The sequence below is a fragment of the Lepisma saccharinum genome, chromosome 21, assembly GCF_977018435.1.
Source record: "Lepisma saccharinum chromosome 21, izLepSacc3.1, whole genome shotgun sequence".
In the NCBI taxonomy this organism is placed as follows: domain Eukaryota; kingdom Metazoa; phylum Arthropoda; class Insecta; order Zygentoma; family Lepismatidae; genus Lepisma; species Lepisma saccharinum.
In genome coordinates, this window is record NC_139249.1 from 38,819,771 (window position 1) to 38,835,579 (window position 15,809).

General features: G+C 38.5%; 1 protein-coding gene across 1 annotated transcript; it reads right to left on the bottom strand.

Moving 5' to 3' along the window:
- Positions 1-560: 560 nt before the first annotated feature.
- LOC146004256 (uncharacterized) lies at positions 561-15,167 on the bottom strand. Its single transcript, XM_083142943.1, has 3 exons — positions 14,601-15,167; positions 3,681-3,979; positions 561-761 (listed from the first exon to the last, which is right to left on the bottom strand). The coding sequence occupies exons 1-2, from the start codon at positions 15,106-15,108 to the stop codon at positions 3,684-3,686; spliced, it is 804 nt and encodes a 267-aa protein (XP_082999069.1). The 5' UTR covers positions 15,109-15,167; the 3' UTR covers positions 561-761; positions 3,681-3,683.
- Between the last annotated feature and the right edge of the window lie 642 nt (positions 15,168-15,809).

Here is a 15,809-nt window from a genome sequence, read left to right on the forward strand (position 1 = left end):
AGATTGTTCACTCAGAAGATAGGATAAAGTTGAAGCATTACGTTTAGTTTTAAAAACTGAGGTTCATGAACACTCTCACATGTCACACTACCGTTTTGAAAATCTTTCTCACGCTAAGGACAATAAATCGTATTGTCTTATAATTTATATTTTTTATTTAGAGTCGTTATCTTCCACTTTTAGCTAATCGCGACAATGAAGATGAGTGATGAAACTGATGAGAAACACTCTCCAAGATCACCCATGCCCGGATTTGAACCCGAAACGCTGAATCACTTACTTCTTAAAAACATTGACTGCGTAATGTGAAAAATACTGCAGTAAGACCACTTTCATCGCAATAAAAATGCTAAATTTCGACAGTGCTTAGAAGTTAGGCGTATAGTGCAACGATACTATAAGTACTTGTTAAATAGGTAATTTATATAAGATTATAATGATAGCAAGCCTTACTGGGTATAGTGCTTCCATCTATTGGTAAACTAAACAGTCCAGTAATAACTTACAACCGTTAAGCTACTACTCTATAAAAATAACAAAAATGAAAACAAATTGTTTGCCGGTATTTATTGGAAAACAACAACAATAAATCAATAAATATCAACAACAACGGTATAAATAAAAATATAAAACATAACGTTAATTTTGTAACAACAGGCCCGTTAATTTAATCTTGTACGTTTTTATAGTCCTCACACAAACGCTTATTTTGACACGTTGGCACTACACATGCTTCTCTGGAAACGTGAGATAGATGTTACCTGCAAATATATAAAAAAAAGTATTAATTTTAATGAGTTGTTGTTTCTCGTCCTAATCAGTGGTTAAATGCAGTGTGCGAATTAACGGGGGGGGGATGCGGGGGATTTTCCCCACAACAAATATTATCCCCGGCAAAAGACAATTATTTACGATATCCGTGCCATGGATGTTTTATCCCCCTCAAACAGGGGCGTATCCAGGACGTAAATCTGGGGGGTTCAGCCAGGGGTTCCCATCCCCCAAGGCCAATGGGGTATGCCCCCTCTTTAATAATACGAGGATAATCATCTCTGTTTTTTTGTTTTCTTGTTATTCTTGGAATCGTAATTTCAGAATTGAATGTCTCTTGAAACTTTTCAGAAGCAGTTTGAAATATTTGACTGAACTATTCACCTGAAATCTCCCGAAGTCTCTGAAGCAGTTCTGTGACGTCTCTTGGGTAAGAAAGAGCAGATGTGATGAGGGTTCTAAATATTTTGACAACTGTACAGTAAAACTGAAAACCTTTTCACAGAGTACAATAAAGAAAGTCCCCTTTTCAATTGCGGCTGGATGATCATTTGGTTGGGATGGTTCACTCGGACAGCTTCATTTTTACTGAAGTCAGATTTTCAGCTGGTGTATCACTACCCAGTGTGAAACTTATAAAGAACTTTCAGTGGATGTTATTTTCAGAATCCACAAACCGTGCACGCACACAGAGAAGGTTCTATACCTGCCACATCAAGTGTCTCATTGGAAAGTATCCTGAATCTACCAGTATACTTTTTTTTAAAAAAAGTAATTTGGTGGGGGGGGGGGGTCCGGACACCTTGGACCCACCCCCTGGATACGCCCTTGCCCTCAAAGAGCATGCACTTGAAAAGCATATAGTATATGCTTAACTATGTAAGAAACACAATTGAAAAATTATTCGTGTCTATTTTGGTCCCTGCCGAAAAACATTAAAGAGACATTGTTCTGCAACTGAACAGCTCACCGAGCCGAGACAACAACAGACTGTTTTCCACTTAAGATTTCATAACGTAGTGCTGATTGGTTATTAGATGAACATTAAGTTTGAACTTAGCAATAGAAATGTGGTCAAATGTTCTGTGTTATTACTTCCATAGCTTTTTTTGTGCATGAGTTTGGGTTCTTTCAGAATGCAAATGTACAGATCTAAGTGTCTCTAAATTACGTTTAAATATTATCGTAAGATTTAATGACCTACGTCATAAACAGACAATACAGGGTGATTCAGAATTCCCATTACACACTTCTAGGGTTGTAGAGGGGACTTAGTAAATCAGGTTTTGATAAGGAATTTCAGATCTCCATCATCATCTAATCAGGCAAAAATGGTATGTGATGGAGTGACACGATGCGGAAAACGCTCTGCATACAGACATTGCGCAGCTCTGCCATTACGTCCAGCTTCGCCGTAAATTAACAACATGTCGGTGTTCTCAGCAAACGTGTATCCAACCATACTGTACTGTCTTCCGCAACAACTGAATAGCAACTGACGTGAAGGTCGAAGTCCACCGGATTGTAAATAGAGGACGTTGGAAGCAGCACACATGACATCAGGTAACTGAAGACATTGTCCTCCGTCAATGAGGGTTCCCTACCGTGAAGCGGGAGATGTGAAATTATGTGATCTTGTCATCTGTGTAGTACCAAAACGGTACGTTTCCGGACGTGTGTTCCTTATCAAAGCTTGATCTACTAAGTCCCTTCTACAACCCATAGAAGTGTGTAATGGGAATTCTGAATCACGCTGTACTTTAGTTTTAGTGTTGCCCACGGGACGAGACGGGACAGGCTTTTAAAAATTCGAGACGGGACGAGATTGATCATTTGTCCCTTTGACAAACGAATATTTTCGAGACGAGACAGCATTTCACAGCATTTCCACGAGACGAGACAGGCCAAAGTCTCGTCTCGTGGGCAACACTATTTAGTTTGCTGACTGGCAACATATACAAATTTGCATACCACCCCCCTGCAAGAAAATTCCAACTCGTGGGGGGTGAGAAGCTACATTTTTAAAGCGTCACACACTTAACGCTGGAATGCCCCATTTAACGACGATTTGTGGAAACCGCCAACCATATAGATGGCGAACGGAATAGTGAAATACAATCAGGTAACAATTTCATTTCATTGAAAGTTAATTGGTTTGTTACAACCCAGAAGTGTTCCAGACTGTACAAAAGACAACAAATGATTTCTCTGACAGTAATGAACCTGAGAAAATATTATGTTTGTAATCATAGATTTGAGTGTTATTATTTTGTTACTATTTTATATTTAGTGTGCATTGAAGTGCCCTTCTAACCGCAGAAATACCATAAAAGTTAATTCCGATATTTAAGTTAAATCATATTTACTTTTGCATTTTAGTGCAAGGAATACCAAAATACTCACGTATGGCGCAAAGTGACGCCAAGGGTGATGTTCCAAACAAATACTGAGACTTGGTGTAACAGAACACTTTTTCTGGTATTAATGCGGCTATCTTTGGTATCTTGTTACACCGTTGACTGCCAAACAAGACCTTGAACACTGGTCCATACTCTGTCCCAGCTAACTTTGGAGCAGGCGAACGAAAACAAGTCTTTGCGCAAGTAGTGAGACGGTTCCACCAATGAACACGTGAGAGGGAACGGGATTACGTGTAGGAGGGAAGCGAGCTTTTGAGCAACGTGTACTGCTTCGCTCTGGCCACTAGATCCCCCCCCCCCCGGCTTCTCTGACGCTATGCGCGGCTTTGCTCCAAAGATAGGTGGGACAGGGTGTAGTTGTTCTCTCAGACAGGGTCTGAGAATTTGTCGAACCAAGTTTGATGTTACCCCGCACCACACTTCTTTCACAGTACACTGTTGTCGCCAATAATTCTGTGCAATTAAAATCATACGCATTTGGCAACTTACTTATCACGAGGAGTATCCATTTGGAATCTGAGATCTGTAGGCCATCGTCTGGGCGTCGGAAGGTTCCTCCTGCTCTTCACCGAACAGGCTGCGTCCTAGTCTGTCCGCGTACCCGCCCTGTCCACCTTGCTGGGAGAGGTTCTTGAGGCCAGTGAGGGCGGAAAGGACCAGAGAGATCTTTCCGGCGGCGAGCGCTTTGAAGATGATGAGCTTCAGGCCTCCGAGGATGAGGGGGATGATTGGTGCCAGGAAGAGCAGGGGGAGAGCCATAACCCCCATGTTCTTATCCTTGCCTCGTCCTGTAGGGTAACAAAAAGAGAGCATGAAAATAACGTCACAACACACACACGCAGAAAGAACAAGCGACAGCTTTGACATTCGCTCAGTTATTCATCCAAACACCTCCACCTCTACACCCTGATAGATTCGTGGGAGGGACAGGTTATATGCAGGTTAATACTGGGCTTGAAATGGAGATTTTCATGAAACGGAGGGCTTTATACCGCGTTTGTTAGAACCTGTCCCGTTTCCCGCGCTAGCGATCGCTCGACAGTTTCGGTGCCAATGAGAAACTAGGAAAAAATCGTCTGCTGGGCAGCGAGGAGCGAATGGAAGCCACAAGAGAGGCGCTTACGTAGACGCCGTTGCGACGTAGCGTAATTTAATTGGCTGCCTGGCTTTGACTTTTCCCAGCACGGAGAAAAGCCAGTGACCAGCTAGCGCGGGAACCAGGACAGGTTGTAACAAACGCGGTATACTTTCGTTAGGATGGTATTGTCTTTCTTAGCTTTCTTGTATCTGATTACTAAAGCAACGAGATTAAACGCTAATGAAATGACATACTCTATTAAAATTAATAATAGTTAATATTAAATATCTTCATAAACCTCAAATAATAAAAATACATTGGACACGATGTTTATGGAATTCTATTCTTTTTAAAATTTAAACAGACGGAAATCGTGAATGACAGGCAGCTCACCCTAAAGGGAAGAAAATTGAATCAATACTCAATACTTTTTGCAAGTTATTATTTTGCACGTGATCAAGCATTAGTATTGTTTACCTGCCTTGACATTTTACTGTTGGGTTACTTGGAGTCAGTGGCGTGCATACAATGTAAGCTACCGAAGCATTGCTTCGGAATGCAAAATGCAATAACGTAACAATATATTATGTCATTATTCAATAATATCTAGATAAAACCGTTCCATTTCTTCGCTCCCTCTCGCATCAGTTCAGCAGTGGCAGACAGTTGCGCGCGCACCTCAAGGTCACGGGCCGTGTGCGTGAATTTCTGCTGCAAACGAAGCTAGCATCGGACAGGGAGTTAGTTTACTCAGACAGAGAGTCTATCGGAGTGTTTCAACTCGTATTCTTTTCGGTTTCCCTCAGTTTACGGGTTTCGTTATAATTTAAACTATTATCAGTTGTGACTTTTATCTTTGATATTTATTATTTTAATTTATACTATTACCAGCTGTGGTTTTTATCAAGGCAAGCCCGCCCCTTGATTTACTATTGTTTACATAAAAATTATATATTCAGTGCTTCGTCTATCTAAATGGTCACCGCACGCCACTGCTTGGAGTAAAGAACAAATGGCGACAAAAAATCTCTGTCGGAATCTAAGAAAAGAAGAAATAGTGCAGATGATGTCCATGTTGTAGTTCCAGCACTCCTTACTTGTCCCCAACTTAAGCAACATAGACGTTTCAACAACACATCTACATGTATAGGCTAAGCTTATTACATATGACTGCTATAATATGTAAGTAGATACTATTAAAAAGCATTAACCATTCAGTTTACACCGAAAGGAACTTGTACTGAAATATTAAAAATAAATGAAAGAAATGAACCGGAACTGTCCGTTGCCCTTTCTAACGAGACGGAACACTAAGGTTCCAGTTATTCATGGAGTTCCGGTTCGTTCCGGTTCATTTCGACCCCTGGATTATTAGCTACTAGCAGAATAAGACATAAACCAGACGTTGAACAAAGAACACATTTAGTAGAAAAACTGGACGTAACCGATACATTCACATACATTCTGACACGACACAGAAAGACGGTAACAGAATATACCTGTCTATTGTTTCTCTTCTTCTAGTCAAGAATGCCAAACCCATGTAGCCATATATTAATACCTCGATGTAAGTGTCAAATTACAATAGTTATTCTTAACTAAGTGACAGCCGCACTTAATCATGGAAAATTGGCTTTAATTACTTTTATGAAGGATTATTATTCATTGGTTGATTCATTTGGTTTATTTCACATCTCTTTTCTGACGATTTAGGCCAATCGCGAAGATGAGGATGATTGATGATGTGATGGAATTGATGAAACTGTGTTAAACATTCTGCCACGGATGTTGGCCATAAGTATTCATATTCTTTTAACGACAAATCTACTCGTAAGCGATCTATACTTGTTATTCGAGAGGTTAAATTACTACAACAAATACTACTACTATATGTACTAATAGAGTATATAAATTGATCAAGATTGCTTCATAATTGATTAAATCAGTTTTGGCCTCGACACATGAACATAAATTATTACAAACAATAACAATAATATAAATTGGGCTTAAACCGAGAATGACATATGGTCTTAATATTCTCTATTTTTAAGAACTGTAGATTTACATGGAGTTTTTACAAACTTCCTTCTTGTAAATGTAGCCAAGGTACTGTATGATTGTTGCTGTTATGACATTTCTTTACTATTTTTTACTCGCGTGCCATCTGTTATTCTCTTTCTGACTCAATGTTTAAATTAATATGTTCAAAGGTCTATTGATAATAATATGCAAATTAATTAATATTGCATTCATATTATTACTAAAATAAAAAGTAAATCTGAGAATAGAGATACAAGAGCACGTTTTCATTATGTAGCTAACGTATCGCCAAAGTTTGTGTAAAAATAACGGTTTTGGCAAGAGAATTAATGTTAAAAGTAACTTATTCTACAACAAAAAAGGATTATATTCAGTTAACGTAAAGTTCCTGATAAAAATATTTTAGGCAAATTATTATAAGTTGTAGTATGCCTAAATCTTCTTTGGTACTGTCGTTCAAAGCCGTATGATCTCAATGTAATATTTTCCTTCCACTAAGTTCGGTGGAAATATACAGGGTGTTCATAAAGTCCTAGTACCATTACAAGAAAACATAGCTCGGAAACTACATGCATTAGAACAATGCTGTTGATTGCAAAATGGCGGTTTGTTTGTTTAATTTTGTTGCAGGTGTGATTGTCCAAAATGACAACACTAGAAGAGAAAACACAATGCGTGCTGTGGTATGCTGAGTACAAATCACCAGTAACTGTTCAGCGAGAATTTCGCCGTCGATACGGAAGATATTCTCCGTCCAAATCAAGCATTATGGTACAGGGACTTTATGAACACCCTGTATAACCCTTGATTATGCACACAAATGCTAAACATAATATATTTTCATTATTTAATTTTAGTATTTGGTAAGTCTTTCTAGGGGCCCGAACCCCCTGGACCCCTCTCTAAATGTATCCTTGATCCAAGAAACCCAGGATAAAAACAGTCAAAAAATAATAACAGCTCATATTCACTATTTTATCCACAAACATGTCACGTGTTCTGTGACTGACTACCTTCACATAACCACATCACACAATACATTACCCTGAAGAAACAGAACTGGTAGCTAAAACGTTGCTGTGTGTGGTTCCCTTATAACTAATAACACACTCTAAAAATGCTCAAAGGCTTCACTTTTCATCAACTGGACCTAACTTTTTGACAATACAGTAAAACCTCGTTAATACGGTCCCGATAACCGGAACTTTGCTTAATCCGGAGAGGCAAGAAAGAAAAAGAAAGAAAAAAGCAGAAAGCAAGGTTTTAAAAGTGGTTAGAAGTCAACAATCGCACATCATCATAATGTGGGTATCGCGTATGGACGTACTGCATTGTATTACATTGCATTACATTTTACTGTACTGTATAGTGTATTTATGCCTATGCCCTTTAAATACACCATAATAAACGTGTTTTGTTGCTATAAACGGAGTTTTAATGCACTTTCTACTGTTATTTTAGGTTATTACGATTTATCCGGACTTCCGTTAAACCGGTCAACTTATCCCCCAATTAGTTCGGATTAACGAGGTTTTACTGTACTTTATTTGATAGAACAGCTGTTTTTATGCAAATGCATGTGATCTTAACTACGCCTAAACCAGATAATGAATACATACTTCTTTTCATCTGTTCATGCAATAATAAAAAATATTATTATTATTCATTTACCTATCATAATATTATTGTCTTTTTGACTTTATAAACACTATTATTATGACGTGTGACAAACTTGGTTCGAACCCCCCGCCCCCGAAATGTAGTTCTAGATACGTTTCTGGCACCCAGTTCAAAATGGTCATCTGTATTACCTTACATATGAATTTAGTATATGTATATTTCCGTTTTAAAATAGCAAAAGAAGTTCTCAATAATAGATAAGATGTGCACAAGAACATAGTATATAGCCTACAGTAGTCTCCAGAATATTGTGATCTTTATGTGTAGTATGTCATTTCTTACACCTTAAAGGGATCATTTCCATCTTGTTTCTTGTACAGAGCTAATCGTATATATGGTCACGAAATTGCAGGAGATCATTACTTTATTGCAGTACTAGCTGATTACTCTGCGTTGCCCGGGTATTCATTTATCCCAATATTCTATTAGACTGGAAAGTAATGAATTCTAACTATAGTGTAAAATGAACTTGGAGTTGAACTGTATTGGGAGTGTCACTATTCATCTTAGAGACCCCGAAAACTATGGATTCCACACTAATATGGTCGTTTTCGATTATTTTACATGTCACCCCTTTCCCACCCGCACCCCTAGGAGTGTCTTACCCCCACTGTATTTCTTTTCAGATTGAAAGTCATATGTGTACCAAGTTTGGTCATCGTCAATTTCACCAATTAGTTAAGAGGCTCCAAAAACTATGGATTCGACACTAATCTAGGTAATTTTGGACATTTTATTTTTCACCCCCTCTCACCTCCCATCCCGATAGGTGATTATATTGAAGTTGAACGGTATTGGGAGTAACCCTATTGATCTTACCGACCCCGAAAACTATGGATTCCACGCTAATATCGGTCGTTTCGATTATTTTTACATGTCACCCCTTCCCACCCCCACCCCTAGGGGTGCCAGGGGTGTCTTACCCACACAGTATTTCTTTCCAGATTGTAAGTCATATGTGTACAAAGTTTGGTTGAAATAGCTCCAAGTGTTCGAGAGTTATGCCGGAACAAACATACATCGATACATACATAAATCCATGTAGATAGATGTACACTCTCCGGCAATAAAAATGAGACAACTAGATCCTGAAATACTCGCTTCTCTGCAAGGAGTTACGTGTGTTGCCTGTGGATTTTAATAAATTTTCAACGACAACATCTACCAGCGCCGTAGAATTAGGCAGCACACATAACTCCTTGCATGGAAGCAAGTATTTCAGGATATAGGCGTCTCATTTTTATGCCGGTAACTGTACAAAAGTAAACTTGCTTCCCTACATATTAATTTATTATTTTTGTTAGTATTGCAAATGAGACAAAAACTGGGGAATGGGGAAGTGGGTGTTGGATGCGTAAACACCCCTTCGCACCAAGTAACGTTACCACTACGCTATAGCACGGTTACAGTATCGAATCGAGGTCAATAATAACTCATTGCGCGTGTCGTTCCTTTACAAATCACTGTTAAACACGAACAGAAAAAAATGTCGCTCTTTAATGCCGAATCTATGAAGCGAAAAATGGAGGTTTATTGAACATATGGACGGCTGGACAATGGAATCATGCAACAATTTTTAAAAAAAAAATGTGCTTGTTGCTATCTGTAACGTGAATGGAACTGTTAAAGCAGAAACATTTCTGTACGGTGCAATCCAAAACTTTCTCATGCTTTGACATGAAATGACATGCACGTTTCTACATATATGAACACGGAATAAGTTAACCATTTCAAGAATTCCATTCAGTCACGTGCACTTAAAGGGATTGATCGTTAACCCTTGGTTTACACACCTGGGTCCCAGGGACCCGACGGAAATTTATTTTGCTTTTCGTTACGAACCGATTGTCAGCAATGATGTGACTGGCCAGTTATGTGTGTCTGCGCGTAAACAACGATAGTGTACATTCTACACGTAGACTATTTTATACACGTAGATTACGTAATCTATGTAAACAACATGGCGAAAGTTGATAGCTTAGCAAGGGGCGCCGTGGAATTAAAAACAATGGCATGAGTTTACAATACCGGACCACTCTCCAATTTCTATAAAATTTCGCCTACTTACTAATTTCGGTGTCCTGATGACGTAACTGTAGTTCATATTTGGCGGTCGCTTGTTAAAATTGTACATTTACGTCTAGAAATCGTAAAATAACCTTGCGATTTACCACGCTGATTGTCCCTACACAGCAATTCGGAACCATCTTTCTTTCGCAATTCGTTAATGGTCTTCTTTTATGCACAACAATCTTGCTGACGTAAGACGAGGAATGCCTACGAGGTTAGGTTAGGCCTGTTAGGTTAGGTTCCATTAGCATAAATACAAAGAAAAAATAATATTTTAGCTACGAGAACTATACCTTGTCTTGCCTGTTGATTTCTTCATGTTGGGAAAATGGCGTCTTCCGTGGAGCTATTGTTCTTATGGTAGGGTTACGTTCAGTTAAGAAAACATAGTTTATTTAGTTCTTTTCTCGATTTCCATACTTGACCGCCAATTATTACATGCAGATTCGTGATTAAGAGTTCACAATTAGTTAGTAGGCGACATTTCATAGAAATTGGAGAGTGGTTCGGTATTGTAAACTCGTTCCATTTCTCACCTAGAAAGAAACCTGATATAGGCAATATTCTAGTGTTTTATGGAGAAAAGACAACTCTTGCCTCACGACTGCCATCTGTTGTTGTTTTTTGAATACTATTTATCTTCCATAGTTGGTAATAGAAGAAAAGAGAAATTTTGTTGTAAATAGGGTTCTTTTCGTTTCGTTAGGAACCAATATAGTTGAAAATGTCACTTTCCTTTCATGAAAGCCTTGAAAATTAATTTTAATGCACTTTAGATTGCTACGTAGTCGTAAACTACAACCCTATGTAATCTACGCGTAGATTACGTGTAGACAACGCATGTAGACCATGTAGACGTAAACTTATAGTCTACGGCACATCACTGCGACTGGCTCAGTAGTCTCCTGGCACTTTGTTCTATTCGAGCCAGTGGAGTGGTTAACGTTGTGAGGGTACTAAATATGCCAAAAGCAACTAACATTGGGTCCTCAGGACCCAGGTGTGTCGTTAGTGTTACGTTTTGCGTTAGCGTGATTTTTACATCAACCAAGCTAAATAGAGGCTTGTGAACGAAAAATACATCCTTGCAATCTTGAATGATCTCCTAACAGATATTGACGAATATCATTAGTGCTGATAGTGAATATGAGGTTAGTGAACATGATTGAGATACAGGGGAAAGCGCAGAGGAAGATGATAATATAGGTGAATATGCCAAGGTACAAGAAGATGTAGAAGTAGCTGAATATGGCAGTAAGACTGAAAAATCTAATTTCTTTTAAGGAATAAACCGGTATACGTTGCCTAAATTGTTTTGAAAAGTGAAAAGAAGTCACCTAGAGAAAGGTACTATACCAACGCTCTCGCCGTGGCTTGGTCAAACTGTATAATTAGTATTTAATTACTGGCACATTGGTGCATGTAAGATATGAAGATTGGAGAGAATGACGCAAATAGTTCTTCATATGCAGTCATTTCTATACATGCATATTTTGTCATGATGGAAGTATATTTATCAAACGATATCTATTTGTTACAGTGTGAATATATTTTTTTATTATAAAAATACTGTTGTTTCAACTACCAATAAACAAATTTCAAGACAGCATGAACAAACATTGTGTACTTCTAAATTTTTATGTACATAAGAAATAAAATAAAATGATGGGTCACAGGACCAAGGTGTGTCTTAAGTGTAAATTATTTAGGTGTCTCGATTAAGGGTTAATATTCAGTGATATAAAAATCATTCCTAATATTCTCCGTTTACGAACTACACTATTATTATTTTTACTTGTGGCTGTTCCTAGGCCACTGTTTCGAATATTGGTAAAATACAAAAATGTTTGTTTTGTTTCACAACTAAATTAATTGAGACTGAGATCCGTATCACTACATTTTGTAACATAAGAAATCCAACTAAGAAATCCACAAAGATTGATTGATTGATATAGTTCATTTTACTTCGCTTTTGTGCCACTGTTGGCTAATTGCGAAGATGGGGATGAGTGATGATATGATGACACTGAAGAACAGGCCCAGAAACACCCATTCCCAGTCCGGGATCCGAACCCATGACCCCTGGCATCGTAGCACGATGTCCTAACCACTCCGTCATGGCGGTCGGCTATCGCAAAAAATAATCCCCCCCACACATAAACACTGCAAAATGCAGCAAAGACATATGGAGATTAAGAGATAGGGCTCCCCAGGTTCACAATCTCGGCCATTTGTGAGATGATGTGATCAGCATCATGCTCCGTCCATTTTTAACCCGCATGTACCCAGTTGATTATAGACTGGACCAGAACCGCCATAGTGGCACTCGCCCGAGGCCCGCGCGCTTCAGGGGGCGCAGCGTGAAATAAAAATAATTGTTTGTGTATGGTTTGTTATGAGTTTGTGAGAAGCTGGTTCTTCTTCTCTGATATAGCAGTCACTCGTGAATTATTTAGATATACTTAAACATATCCAAAATTACGGAAATCATATTAAAAACCAAATAGGCCACTACAGTAAAATCATGTTCGAACATTTGTGCAAAAATAGTTAATATGTGTTGTTCGTTTACTAATAAATAGAAAGAAATCATCATGTGGAAATATTATTTTAGCGAAACAATGTAAATTCACTACAGCTTCAAAATTTAATGAAAAAACAGAATTATGTTATTAGATATGATTATATATTGCAATTTTTTATTGTTAAAGTAACAGTTTGTTGTTGAACACACCCAGTCTTGTAATTCAATATATGAACGTCGCACCAGGAGTACGTCAGAATTTAAATGAAATTTTTAAACGTTTATTAGCCTCACGTCTCAGTTTTAACATGTTATGCTAGATAATAATACGAAATGCATGTAAATTAAATGTAATAATATTTATATTATGATTATTTACGACATCTGTACTCCAGACTGAGGAATACAATTTTGATAAATTTTGATTATAGGCCCCGTACCCACCCCGAGCCGGCCATGGGCTGGATACCCCCTTCCTCCCAGCTGCTCCATACAGGAACACTGCTGGAATTATCCAACCCTGAAATCGAACCTGAGTTTCCCGCGTGGTTGTCAACCTACTTAACGGACCATGGCGACTATATACACGCAGGGATAGGCGTGTACTATTGAATGCCCTATCATCCATCCTCATCGTCCCAAATTACACAAGAGGTAAAAAAAAAAAACATTAAAAATAACCGAATACATTTCTCTTAAACGGTTAGTTTTCTGCCTCGTAAGGCTAATCGTGGCGATGATGATTAAATTATGATTAAATGAACTTACATTAGTATTTTTTTCTAAGAAGGTATTGTCTGTACATTCATTCCAGTACATCATACTTAAAAACTGAGACCCTGCAACAAGCTGTAACTTGTAACTTGGTAAAATATTGAGTCACTTTAAATCAAAACCAGCAATGAATGTTATACATTAATATATTTTAAACCAAAATTATGCCTTTAAATGTAATTAAATATAATGACACAAAGGAAGATCATTCTTAAAAGAAATGAAATTAATACTCAAGGCGCACCCTGGCCGTAGAGAAAATAATCGGTGTGCTGGCAAGCCCACGACAATGAGCTTTACTCATGTCCAATATTTATCTTCAATTCAGTAAAGGATAGGTAAAAAGCTATGACATACTCCACTTTAAACATTTATAGTATTTTGCTTGCTTTAAGTTCACCTTAGACTCAGATAGGATAATCAGGATTGGACCTGCAGTTTAAAGTGGAATCCGAACCACTTTAATATGCGCTTCCACTGGGTACCCTTGATTACAATGCGACATCCTTACCACTATGCTATCGGGGCGGCTTGCAGTCTTTAAAAAATTGCAATTAATGCACTTAAATTCTCCTCTACTTCAGTGACTATTAAGGTTATGCGAGAGCATAATCTTAATATTATTATCAGAGAAACCTAGGCAAAAATAACGTGAATCATATTTAACTTGCCTACGATGCGGATAGATGGGGAAATATGTTTCTTTGGTAATAAACCTTCAAATTTCTTACACTAGGAAGTTCTGGTATGATCTTTAAACTCAACATGAAGAATGAAATAAATGTAATTGTAACTTCTCACGGTTGGACAATTTATAAGCGTTTGAATATTTCTAAGGAAAATGTTCACCATCCTTTGTGAACTAAATACCAAGAATGTTGTATTAGTTACTGTAATGCTGCAAATGTAACTCAAGAATAGGAATTAGAGATATATAGTATCAGATTGGAAAAGTCTATCTTGTCCCTATTGGCCAATTATAAGTCACAATGTGTGAGGAATGGTGACTCTAACATGGCCGCCGAGCGCACAATTCAATTGGAGTTTACTTTAAGTAATATACGTATCCAATTATTGTTTGTGGAGTTTGCATCGCAACCATTTTTGAATCACCCTTTTCAACATACTCATCCTCAACTATGAACCAGTCTTTTCCAATCTGATGCACAGATAGATCTTCATAAGGATCCTTGCAATGGATGAACATGTTAGTTGTTAACTTTTCACTACAACTATAACTAACCTTCAGTAGCAGTTGTTTGGTCGTCCTGCTCAATTTCAAGGTTGAAAAGGCTCTTGCCACTGCTTGGGCTGATCCTGAGGACAATTCCGGGAATGAAACTCAACTTGAGGGAGCGGGTGTCGAAGATTCGTTGTGCTCCAGCGTAGACCAGCTCTTCGAACCGTTCCTCCTTCTCTTCCTCGGGGATATTGGCGTCAAAGGCTCTTCCGGCTCCGATGTCATTGTAGTTAATCTCGTCTTCTGGGAGTCGCTCGAACTCGACGCCGTCGAAGAGCTTGTAGGACTTCAGGTTGAGGATCTTGTAGAGTGTGGTGACCACCTTCCTCTTGACGCAGGCCAGACTCAACTCTGGCTGGCACTCTGCCACTCTGTAGTCCTCTTCCATGAACTTCTTGGAGTGCTGGTCGTAGTAGTTGGTCATCTCTGGAATCTCCCTCAAGAACTTCCCATGGGTTACCGTGGCCGAATGAGCTAGGGGAACCATGAGCAATACCGCCAGGAAAAACATACTGACACCACACTTCAAGATAGTCCTGGATTTCAAAACACAAGCTTGCTGACTGACCACCATTGCCGGACATGACACTATTATATGCCTCTCCGTTAACGCCGTGGTGGACATGTTGGTCACACTCTCTTTCACACAGAACTCTCACTCACACGATAAATCCTGCACCCATGTAGCACACTGCGCCATATATGCATGAATGTGTCTTCAAGCAGGAGAAAGGCAACCACCGAGTCATTGTTGATTCGGGGGCAATAAATAACGGCTTCTTCCAACAATCTCATTAGTCCGCAAGCGCAAGTTGTTTTGCTCAACAATGTGTAACAGAGAAGTCAAGCGTCAGGTCTTTGCTAATGAGTTCTTTGGCATCGCCCGTAAAGAAATTCTTCCGAAAAGAGACAAAAGAAATCATTAGGCTTGTTATAACATAATTCTCTCAATATTACAAGCTTCGTCTGCCGACTTTATGGAGTAAAGAATTGCGTATTACAAAACCTATTTAACAACTTTCACCACAATTTTCACCAGACTTACAACAATCGTTCAAAAGCTAAAGAACTATCAGTGTCCATCTCTTGATATACTTAGATGATAAAGATATGTATATCATCAGCTTAAGTGAAAATGGAAAGTGGGCGACTGAAAATTATAATTGTTCTAGAGAACAATGACAAGAGTTCAAGGGATGAAATATACCTACG

Excerpts from the sequence above, each read along its gene's own strand:
- LOC146004256 (XM_083142943.1), bottom strand. The coding sequence starts at position 15,108 with ATGTTTTTCCTGGCGGTATTGCTCATGGTTCCCCTAGCTCATTCGGCC. Across the intron at positions 3,980-14,600 it reads CCAAACAACTGCTACTGAAG|GACGAGGCAAGGATAAGAAC; the intron begins GTTAGTTATAGT and ends GTTACCCTACAG.